The following is a 12,422-nucleotide window of genomic DNA, read 5'->3' as shown; positions in this document are numbered from 1 at the left end:
GTTAAAGGAATTCAGTGTTATATGTATAATTATTTTAAATGCAACCACATCAGCGATGATGAGGATAATCAAGGATGTTGATATACAGATAAGTATTCATTAAGTATTACTTTTATCTACTCATTGTAGTCTCTCTCATTTGTATTTCTATATGTACTATAAGAATTATTTGCCTTGATTTTTTTCGAGGATGTTCTTGCGGGAAAAGGAGGATTGATATTAGATTCAGACGGAGTCTGACACTCTTCAAAGGTAAAGGAGCTCAGAAGATTGATGTTCAGAGGGAGTCTAACACATTCATCTGAAGGAGTGGATAGAGGATATGATTTAGTTGCCTTTGAAGATCTTGATCACATCAAATTCAAAGGGAGTATGACACTTCATCAAAGGCAACCAACTTTGGTTGAGGAGCTCGGATGATTGATTTTCAGGAGTTCGAAAGTCCTTGTGTGTGACTGTATGACCTTAATGGGCCTATCGCCTATTTACATCATGAGGAAGTGACGACATCCAAATGATTGAAAGGTGACGATTTTACAATAACCTAATTTTCTATTATTATGGATATCTTACGATGTCTATGCAGATAGTAATAGATTATACTTTGCATGGTGGATGTTCATATGGTAAGCATTATGAGAATGCGTGTGCACATACCTTATGAACATTTTGAGTACATGGTGAATGTTATGCAAATTGATGTTTAGAGGCCATTACACAGAGTACGTGGTGAATACCATATGAGATTATATTCAGCAAGCCATTACTACTTGGTGAATATCTTGCAACTCAACATTCAAGAGTTCATTGCTCAAAGAGTACATGGCGAATGTCATATGTGATGACATTTAGAAGGCCATTACTCTCAATATCATTACTTAGAGTATTTGGTGAATATCATATGTTGATATTCTGGAGGCCAATACTCATGATATCAAATGTGATATCAAAATGTTGAATATCTTCTGATCAAATATATTCTTATATTACGTTGAGGTAATATATGGTCATGAGTTTATCCTCCCTAGCTAAGAGGGAGTGTTAATGTTTGGTAGCTTCAGTTGGATAAACTCAAGAGACTAAACTGAAGTTAAATATATATTTTATATATGTGATATATGTGTGTGTGATGTATGTTTGTGTAGTTAAACTATAAATTGTTATATTGATCAAATATTAATGAATAGACATGTCCCCTGAAGGGACATGTCTATCCATATCTCATCCACAAAATAAAGAGAGATTGCTGCACTTGGAACACACATACCAAAAAGGCAGTTCTATTACATCTGCAAGTGATCCTCGTAAAATAACAGAATCTGCACAAACAATTGCAAAATCATAGCTGAAGGAATAGGTGGTGTTGACCTGTCCTTCTATGAAACCTCATTATGCCAATTTAATTACTATCAATCTTAGATAATTATCTACATGCATCATAAGCGATTTCCAATCAATTTCACATAATTGAATATAGTGATGTTTTCACAAAACATTGTCTTGACAAATCATTATCTATTCAATAATGAAAATACAAATTTCCCTATCACATCAAAAATACCCACCATAACTATGATAGCATATGTAACTAAGCATAAATCAATGTGGGATATGAGCATAAGCTTACTCGTGAAATGCAATGTTGAGGAAGCATATTCTATGAACTAAATAAATAATCATTGGAAGGGAATAACCAAGTGCAAGTCGACCTAAAAAATAGACACTAAAGCCAAAATTCTCCATCCCAGGTAGAAGTTTGAGTCATTTTCGCTCAAATTTTCTCGGTTGACTTAGCATGTCTTGCAGTATGGCCATCATGGAAATGCACTTGATTTACTTGAGACAGAATATTGTATCACATTTGCCAATTTTTGCAAATCTGGGCAGAGTTCGTGTTTAGCTTTGCCAAGTTGAATTCTGATTGCTTATCACAAATGACAATATTGGAAACTGCCAATGGCTTCACCACTTCATATATGTCCCTGTTTTTATTATCATTATGTGGCAGAATTCGGATGGGGATTGACATTACTGTCACCTTTTCATGTCTCGAGGGAAGATTCAAGTGGTTTTGCCTTGTAGGAGATATGTCCAACTTGATGAATGCTGTATAGAATTCCAAATTAATTATGCCAGGGTGGAAGAACATACCAATGTTGCAATCCATCCGTTGTTAGGTCGAAAAACTTCTCACTTGTATCTCTTATTCTTTTTCCAAAATGCTTCGGTATACTGCTGATGGTGTAATGTTTTTGCTAATATAGAACAATGCTTATAAATTTTTTTTTACTTAGTTTCACCATTATTTTATATGAGAATGGTTGCAACTTGATCAACCTGCAAAAATTGGTAATTCAGGAAAGAAGAACACAACTCCACAACTTTGCAAACCAGGAGAATCGTAACTGACTTAGATTGATACATGAATGATTACCAATTTGATGACAATAGAAATAAAAGGAAATACAAATTCTAGTATCATAGGGGTGCAAAAGATCTCGCACATATAACAAACTTTAATTGTTGATGCTACTGAAATTATAAACCTCTAATAGGATGCTCAAGGTGGTGTTGATCTCAATAAAACAACTGAAGAGATATCAATTCCTGAATTTCTGTACTGCAAATAGTTTTTTAGGTTCTTTGATAGGGGATTTGTCTTGTAACTACTATTTGTCCTGTTATGAAGACAACTACAAGATCACTTGTTTTGAATATGCATGTTTAAAGTTTATTACAGATTCCATACATGCACGTCTGTTGTTTAAAATCGGTAAGTTCATAATTATTGGAGCTACATATAACAAATGGCTGGATACCTTTCCCTTTCTTATATCGAATGTGCATTATCTTTGGGTGACCTTTTTCTTTTCCTTTTATACTTGCAAATGATAAATAAACAAAATACATGAAAATTGCAGCCTCTTGCAGATTGCATGCATAAATTACAGGTGGAACGCATGGCTGTAGCTCTGCAAATTTCTGAACCTTGGCTTCGTGAATACCAGGTATTTCCAACATATTGTCGTATCTGTATGGTTGTATTGCTGCTTTAGTGTAAAGTATCTATAGAAAAATCAACATCAACTGTTTAAAATTTTGTGATTGTTTTCCTGTTCAACTGTTGTCTTTATACTTCAAGATATCCTTGTCATCCTTCATGTAACTGTCCATCTAAAATGCAACAAGGGGGCTTACACGTAAAGAATAGGAAACTGTGTTCTAAAATGAAAGATTTTAAATAGGATTTCAAGGGAAATAACTGATGGTTTTTCCTGGTTTTTGACTTTGGCCAGCGTTATGAAAGAAGTCTTACTTTTTTTTTTTTTTTTTTGAGTTTTGTTTTTCAATTTTCTGATTCTTTTGTGTTTTCTGATATTTTTCTTTTTCTTTTTGATAATATGAAATGCGATGAACAAAGGCTAAAAACTGAAATGAAGTAACTATAAACTAATCTCGCACTAAACTCAAGTCTCAAACAATTCTGACTTTTTTTCTTTAGCCAAATAGACAACATGAAAACTGTATCAGGTATGTATTGCATTAAATGATTGTTGACGAATTTCTGCAAATTCAAACCTATGCTTGCTGATTAACCCTGAAGAATCTGGACACAAATAGTTCTGATCTGCTGCAGATTGTAATCCCAAGGTTGACGTAAGCTGCTGCCCTAGTCTGTATAGATGCTGGATGGAACTGGGCTTGATTGGGAGGTACGCCTAGCTAAAAGTCTTGTGCAATACTTTCATCTTATCCTCTTAGTGACGGATCTGAAACAGATCACAAATTTAGCTCAACCCAATTCTGAAATAAAGAAATCAATAACTGTAGGTGACGTCGTGTCCTTGCTGGCAATGTATGTCTACCATAGATGACTGACAATTCCATAGTTCCACTGACACTAGTCTGATCTGCACATCTGATATAGAATTTTGCCTCTATTCCAACTAATTACAGTAACATTACAACAATAGCCTATAGGTCCTCAAAATGCTCCTTCAAGCTGATAGAGAAATGAATCATAACCTGCAGGTGAATTGGGGGAACATCCAGCTTGTATTCTTCAAGAGTTTTCATTCCTGAAAAGTAAATCTGCTGCAAACCCTGAAATCAGAGCTCCAACCACAATTCTGGATGGATGCCTCAAGTGAAATCCTCAACAATTCTGGGGCAACATCCAGCTTGTGTTCTTCAAGATTTTTCATTCTTGAAGAGTAAATCTGCTGCAAACCCAGAAATCAGAGCTCCAACCACAATTCTGGATGGATGCCTCAAGTGAAATCCTCAACATTCTTTTATTCTTCCTCAATGAAATTTGAATTTCTCTAGGGTTTCCTCTTTTTATTTAATGACCTTTGAATTTTGTTTTTGCTTCCCATAAATCGAAAGCTCAAGATAGTATTAATCATTAATAAATTTGCTTCTTTATTAAAATACTTATTATCATTACTTTTAGGGAAATGGGTCCATGGACTATATTATAATGTAGAGTGATAATAATGCTTACCTTATTGCTAATTTGTTTAATCTAATTTCGGAAATATTTAAATATTTCCCAATTTAAGCAATAAAATGCTAATCTAGACTCAGTTTTGAAATTCGACTCAAGCCACTTGATCATTGATGATGCTCGAGTCTTGCAGGATAACTGAGAGTTCCTCTTAAAACGTAGGAATCTGCCATAAAAAGTAGGAGCCTGTATCCAATAAACTGAAATTGTTCAAAAGGCATCCTGCTCTACTCCATGACCCTCAAGGTGGACAACCAGTCAATGGACAAAACACCCTAAAAAATACAATACCTCCTAAAATTTAGGTATTGCTATCTAAAAGTCCAAAACAACCCACAAAGCCCTTGCAAAGCTCCATGACCCTCTGACAAAGTCCGCTATCCATACTATTGACCTATGAGAACTCAAATGATGGGTCAATCTTGTACCAACTACTAATCAGTCTAAGGAGGGGCATTACTGTCCTTCCCTCCTAATGTTGCTTGCCAACAAGCAACCGCAAAGCTAGATGCTGAAGTATACCTGGTCCTTCCCATGTGGCATCCTCTAAGGTAAAATTCCTTAAACAAATGAAGTGCTCCTTGATAATTCTGTTCCTCAACCTCCTCTCCCTGATGTCTCAAATTTCAACAGTAGTCAGAATCAATCTGCCTTCCTTATCCAATGGAGGTAACTAAGGTGAAGATAAAATATGCTGCCCCAAATCCTTCTTCCTGCATGGAACATGAAATTCATTATTTATCTTGCTCTCAAAGGGTACCTCAAGCTTGTAGGTCACCTCTCTGATCCTCCTCAATGCTCTATGTGGACCATAAAATCTCGATGAGTTTCTTTTCCACACTCCTGTTATGGGTGTTTTGCTACAGGATTGAAGGTGCAAGAGGACCAGGTCTCCAACCTCAAATGACCTCTCTGTTTTGTGGTGGTTTGCATACATGAATTTTTGATTCTGTGCATGCTGAATATTATCCTTATGTGCCTTAGGGATTTATTGGTAGTACTATAACCTATCACGAGCTCTAGGCACTCTACTATCACCCAACTCCAAGTCTACGAGAGATAGTGCGTTATAACCATATAAAACTTGAAAGGGGGTGACCATATTACGAAGAAATTGGTAAATACTTGCTTATTATTAACAGAGATTGAAATGTCATTATATACAAAAGAATAAAATAATGTTTCCTTAGGAAATGATCGTAAAGAATAGAAACATTCTATTCTAGCTGAGAAAGCTAAAAAAGCTACAGCTAACTAAAGCTAACTAGATATTTACAATAGATTACCATTAACTAATAATAAACGATTATCTATTATCGTAATACTCTCCCTTAATGGTAAATCTATCTAGAACATCAAGTTGTCCTCTGAATTTGACAAACTTATCAGGACAAAGAGGCTTGGTGAGAATGTGTGCAGTCTGATCTGTGGTGGGAACATTTTGCAAGTCTATTGTCCCGTCTTCAACCAACTGATGTATGTAGTGACAATGAACATCCACATGCTTCGTTTGTTCATGGAAGACTGGATTTCAGGCTAACTTGATAATGCCTTCGTTATCAACAAATAGAGTAGTTGGTTTTGCTGATGACGTCTACACATCCCCAAGCATCTGACGAAGCCAAACAACTTCACATCTTGCCTTGACAGTCCCTCTATATTCAGCCTCTATAGAGGAGAGAGAAATTGCCTGTTGCTTCTTACTGGTCCATGTGACTGCACTGGATCCCATACTGAACACGTATCCTGAAGTTTACTTTTTATCATTAATAGAGCCTGCCCAATCTGAATTTGTGAACCCACTAAGTTTAGGATTAGAACTTTGAGAGTACAAAAGTCCATAATTGGAAGTGCCCTTCACATAATGAAGCACACGCTTTGCTGCCATCCAATGATCAGCTTTAGGATAAAGAGTGAGATATAGCTGATTGCGAAGCTGATATCACGCTTAGTAGTAGAGAGGTAGATGAGGCTGCCTACTAGTTGCCTGTATGTAGTATCATCAACAAAAGGAGAATCAGAATTTATGGATAACTTGAGACTTTTCTCCATAGGTGTAGATGTAGGCTTGCAATCCTGTATACGAAATTCGTCCAACATAGCCCTGGCATATTTGGACTAAGAGATGAATATACCTTAAGATTGTTGCCAAACCTCAACATTTAGGCAATAATGCATGAGTCCAAGGTCAGTCATATCAAAAGATTGGCATAGATTCTGTTTTATTCCTTGAATCAAAGATGCCAAATTGCCAGTGATGATCAAATCATCCACATAAATAACCAAAAGGATGATGTCACTGTCAGTAGTCTTGATGTACAGATTTGAGTTTGAAGAACTCTTGAAGTCTTGATCACTGAGGTACTTATCAATTTTTATGTACCATGCTCGAGGGGCCTGGTTCAAGCCATAGAGAGCTTTACCCAATCTGAGAACCTGATGATCTTTATCAGCAACCCTGATATCAGGAGGCTGCATCATGTAGACCTCTTCATGGAGATCACCATTCAGGAAAGCACTCTTGACGTCCATTTGATGGACCTTCAACCAAACTATGCTACCATGGCTAGGACTAATCTAATGGTGCTCATCTTTGCAGTAGGAGCAAAGGTCTCCTCATAATCAATGCCCTGACGCTAAGAAAAGCCCTTCACAACTAAACAAGTTTTGTACTTATCCAAAGTACCATCCAATTTGTATTTGATTTTGTAAACCCATTTGCAGCTAATGGGTTTCTTCCCTGGCGGGAAAGCAGAAAGGACCTAGGTGTTGTTCTTCAACAGGCTTTGTTGTTTAGATGTCATGGCCTGTTCCCACTCTGGAATTCCTCTAGCCTTGGAATATGTTTGAGGTTTAAACACACTGTAAATATTGACCATGAGAGGAAAGTTAACAGACTTTGTAGGATTGCTCTTTTTTCGAGTAGTTCTCTCATCAATGAGCTCATCATCACGAAGATTAGCAAGTGTCTTAGCCCACCACTTAGGCCCAAGAGGAGAACGACCTACATTAGTATCAGGAGATGCTTGGTGATCAAGTTACTCATCAGAAGAATCTGGATCAAACTCAGGATAAGCATCTATAAATCGAGGTGATCCTGCAAGAGAAGCTAGAGGTGTCTGTATAGGGATCATTGGTATAACTGGAGTTGCAGGAGCTACTGGAGCCCTCCCATCAGGTGGACCTAATGGAAGTCGAATTCTCAAATCATGAGCCTTCATAGGCTGGTCTGCTGGATCAGAAACAGGAGAAACAAGCATGAAAGGTCCTCGCTGCTCATCAAGGACTACATAATAATTGTAGATGAGACGAGATGTCAACATCGATCAGGCAGTAGGCTTTGTGAAGATTGTTGTATCCAACAAGTATGAGTTTTTGACTCTTGGCATCCAACTTGGTGTATGCCGCATTAGGGATCCAAACAAAAGCAAGTGAGCCAAAAACCTTCAGGTGGCTGATTCTGGGCTTGCGACCTGACCGGGCCTCTTTCGGTGTTTTACCTTTGACCGCCACTGTGGGTGATTGGTTGAATAGATAAATTGCAGTTTTAACTGCTTCTGCCCAAAATTGCTTTGAAACATGTTTGTGTTCGACCATGGATCGAGCCATCTCAGTGATTGTTCGGTTTCGACGTTCAACTACACTATTCTATTGTGGAGTGTGGGGTGTTAACTAGTGTTTGATGCCATGAGTATCCAAGAAGCTAGAGAAAGCATTAGAACAAAATTCTTCCCCCCTCCCCCATTGTTTGATCTAAGAGTAATAATAGATTTCTCAAACTCTTTTTCAACTAAAGGTTTAAACTTCTGAAATACATGAAATGCATCTGATTTCTTTTTAAGGAAATACACCTAGATTTTTCTACTGAAATCATCAACAAACAACAAAAATACTTAGACCCAAGAACAGAAGTAGTGGTCATAGGGCCGCAAATATCAGCATGAACTAGTTGATGTACTGGAGAAGCGCAACATGAATCGCCACTGGTGAAAGGTGTGCGATGTTGCTTCCCAGCCTGGCAAGCATCACAAACTCCAAGCTGTTGAGTCTGAATCTTTGGCAATCCAAGAACAAGCTCATTCCAAGCAAGCTATGAGAGATGATGCACATTACATTTAAGTGCCCTTATCGTTGATGCCGAAGTGTGCTAACGGAAGACTGCCGAACAGCCATAGCTAAGTCCGGAGAATCACCAGAATTAGTAAGTCTGAAAAGACCATGATCCTCAAAACCCACTGCAATTAGTGATGGTGCACTGATGTGAATTGAAGTTGACATCCAAGTATGGACAATCTTGCAGTAGTTGACTGACTGAGAGTAGATTTAGTTCCATCCTTGGAATGTAGTACACATCGAGGAAAATGAGATTCTTCCTAGTAGACTGAATCTAAATGTTGCCTTTGCTGACAATCGTGTACTCTTCTCCACTGTTACATCCCAAAATTTTGACCTAATTTTAAACTTGCTCATAACCATTGGATTTAACGGATTATTCTCTCATGATCATGTGAAATAGGTAGTTATTTAAATACGTTGTATTAATTGTTGATGAAGATGGTCGTTAACGATTAACTGTTATTTGATGTTAGCAGTTGCTTGATTTTGAAATTATGATTAATAATTTAAAGTCTTTTAAATGTTTATATGAAATTATTATAGAATTGTTATTATGGCGGAAGTATTTTCATGGGTGATTGCAGGAGAAGATGAAGGGGGGTAAGCATTGCTAAACGGGATCATCGGAATGGGATGCTTGCTTAGTTTAGTTATCAGGATTGATAGGTATGACCTTAAACTTGTTTGGTAAGGACCCAATGACTTGAACACAGGATACATTTGTGAGACCCCTATGAGCTATTAAGAAAATAATCTAAGAAAACATAAAGTAATCTAATTAAAATATACAACATACCTCAAGGGATTTTAAATGATCTTTCATCATATTATTATAATATATATGTATATAAATACATATAAATATAAAAATGAAATGGCACCATTATATTATAATAACTTAATAAAATGATGTCACCCCATTGAAATATTTTCATGAACGAATGTAAATATATATTATAACAATAAATCGAATTATAATTCTTTTCAACTCTTTCTTACAACCTTTTATTTCTCTTTTCTTTGGTTGTAACCGATTTAACACTTGGAAAAACTAAGTGACAATAATCTTTAAGGTTACGGAAGCCAAGAAGTCCCGATCACTCTCCTTATATGAGCCATGTGTGTAGTAGGCAAATAACATATATTCAGACCTGAACTCCTGTATGCGGTGACTTACATCCTACCAGCATCTTCTTTTGCCTTTATTATTCCCGATTCCATATTTCTTTTGTGACGAATTCCTTGAAATATCATTTTAAAGGTCTTGTTGAAATAGTACGTTTCCTACACCTTGCCATACAAATATTCTGGCTGAGAATTAGAGATGTTATGCACTGAAGTGACGTCTTAAGCAATTGGAGGGAATTGATCAATTTGCAAGTTCTTTCGATAACACCGAATTCTTATTAGGTCCTAAGTTATCGTTTCAATGTCTTAAATTCAATTTCTATAGTAGTCGGCTAGGCTCAGAAACTTCCTTCTTATCCAAGATCATGTTATTAAGCTTGTTGAATAATGATTTTCTTCTTACTTTCATAGTTTCCAGAATCATCATAAAAAGAGTTGAATAGTATCTCTTAAAGAAGAGTTTCTAAGTGCAATAAAAACCTGGATGAATGATACTGATCTCAAGAACATGTTTTATTTTTTCACAATTCATGATAAAATATACAATCAATGATTCTTTTTAGAAACTATGCCAAGAGTAGAATGCTCATAAATTTCCAAACACCTGGGATTCACTGGTAGTGTAGCCATGAATTGGTGAAGAGGTGCAAAGAGTGGATTGCTCATAATCTTCCAAAAACACCTAGGAATCACCGGCTGTGTAGCCATGAATGGTGAAGAGGTGGAATGAATTTGCAAGAAAGCAGAAGAGAAATCAGACATGAATAGATTAAATGAAATATACTTAATAGCTCATGCTCATCCCTGTAATGAAACCTGTTGTCAAGTTGAGTGGTGGTGATTGGGTCAATGAACCCATCTAAAATTCCTAGCCAAGGTAGTTCAAAGGCATGATTGCCATCTAACAATCACTTGATGTTAGTGGCGCTAGTTATGCAAGCATGTCCGTTTCATAATTGTGCGGACATTCTAAACACCAGGATGCTTAGGTGGCCAGAATAAGAACATCACAAACCCGATCCCGAAGTAGGGAGGGCCTTTCTAATTCAATAGAATGTGTGGTGATAAGTATGGTTCGAGGTTGGGAGGTTAAACCTATGTCAATACTTCTCCTCTCACCAAGCCGAGGCTTTCACAACCAGCTAAAGATCCTTTGGAAGATACTTGTATGTTCTTTTCTTCTTTTCTTTATATGCATTACTTACTTGTATGTAGAAAGGATAGATAATTGATAGTTGAACTGCCTTCAGATGATTGTTAATCTAGTAATTTTCAGTTGATCATAAATACAGTTAATTTCACTTGATTGTTAATTTAGTTATTTCAGTTGATCATAAATACAGCTATTTTTAGTTAATTGTTAATCTAGTTATTACAGATGAACATGGATATAGTTATTTTCTGTTAACTGTTAACTAGTTATTTTTCAGATGATCAATGATAAGGTTATGGTTATTTTAGTGGATTATTAAAACCAGTGTTCCGGGACTCTACGAGTCCAAGGTAGAGGCAGCCTTTTTGGGGCAAATGGCCTCTGGACTCTGAGTCAACCGAGTCCTGGTAGAGTCCATGTGGACTTGCCGAGTCCTGAGCCCAGGACTCTCCTGAATTTTTCTAAAAAAATTTTAATTTTTTTAAAAAAATTAAAAAGGATAGAGATTTCTGGAATGTGTTTTTTTTTTTAGTGTATATTAGTTCTGAAAATGATGTTGTGGTGTGTCAGGAATTTATCAAGGATTGAATCTTAAATCTTAAATCTTCAACTTCATATTGCGTTATTCACTTTTTTTCCTTCAGAAATTCGCTATTATACTTATGTGTTCTATGCAAAATTGTGTATGAGTGTTAAGTAGCTTCTATTTATCTCAATTATTGTGTATTTGATGTTAATTGATTAAATGATGCATGAAAAAATCATTAAATCCTTAAAAATCTTTGAATTTAATGGGTTTTTCGATTTTTCGAGTCCTTGTCGTGTCTTGGCCGAGTTCGGTCATTGAGTCTGAGTCTGAGTTCGAGTCGGATTTTGACTTTCCGAGTCAGAGGCGAGTTTGAGTCCCGTAACTATGGATTTAAAGTAGTTAATGTCATATGAAAAGGAAATCAGTTATTTATTAATGAATGTTGGAAATTCTTTATTTAAACTGTCTTTGTTTTTCTTTAAGGAAACCATTTGTTACATATGGTATCAGAGCGTTGGGTTCAACATTGAACCTAGGGCACACTACCTTCCATGTAAATCTGAAAAATTCTTAGAATAATTGTACAGGATGCAAGTACATAAAACACCCCACAAGAAAGCTTGACATCCCATCTTCCCCTACTTAATTAAAAACATGCCAAAATTCGACTATAGTTGCTGCTCCATGCCCCAAGATAACGAAACTCTAAATCATATTGCAACGAATGAAGAAAGAAAGAGTCAAGTGGATTCCTAATAGTAAAGCAACATATAGGAACAAACTAATTCAGAACTGGAATGTTTGTTAGGGCAACTCTCTTCTGCATTTCCACAGATCTTGGATGGTGCAAGATATGTATAGATCTGAGTCAGAACTGAATGTTGAGAAGCAACATAAGATTCCATAATGTAAACATGCTCAATAGAAGAAATTTTTGTAAATAAGGCCGTCATGAATGCAATAGAAAAATATTAAATTAATTGAAT

General features: G+C 36.3%; 1 protein-coding gene across 6 annotated transcripts in view; it reads left to right on the top strand.

Annotated features, from left to right (window-relative positions):
• The window catches only part of LOC149542861 (eukaryotic initiation factor 3 gamma subunit family protein), a 236,684-nt gene that overhangs the window by 166,616 nt on the left and 57,646 nt on the right, over nt 1–12,422 (top strand). For 4 of the 6 annotated variants that reach the window (XR_016355539.1, XM_089797773.1, XM_089797772.1 and 1 more), the window contains one exon: nt 2,922–3,008. Coding sequence is in view for 5 of the 6 variants with exons in the window: in XM_089797773.1 (XP_089653899.1) it covers nt 2,922–3,008 (87 nt within the window). In the remaining variant the exon portion in view is untranslated. The remainder of the gene's footprint in view (nt 1–2,921; nt 3,009–12,422) is intronic. The other 2 variants (XM_089797776.1, XM_089797775.1) reach the window with 1 other exon arrangement.

This window comes from Cupressus sempervirens, chromosome 8 (genome assembly GCF_028749045.1).
Source record: "Cupressus sempervirens isolate cs-2001-9-10 chromosome 8, ASM2874904v1, whole genome shotgun sequence".
Lineage (NCBI taxonomy): Eukaryota > Viridiplantae > Streptophyta > Pinopsida > Cupressales > Cupressaceae > Cupressus > Cupressus sempervirens.
Note: the sequence above shows the minus strand (reverse complement) of the source record. Positions and strands in the feature narration are given on the sequence as shown.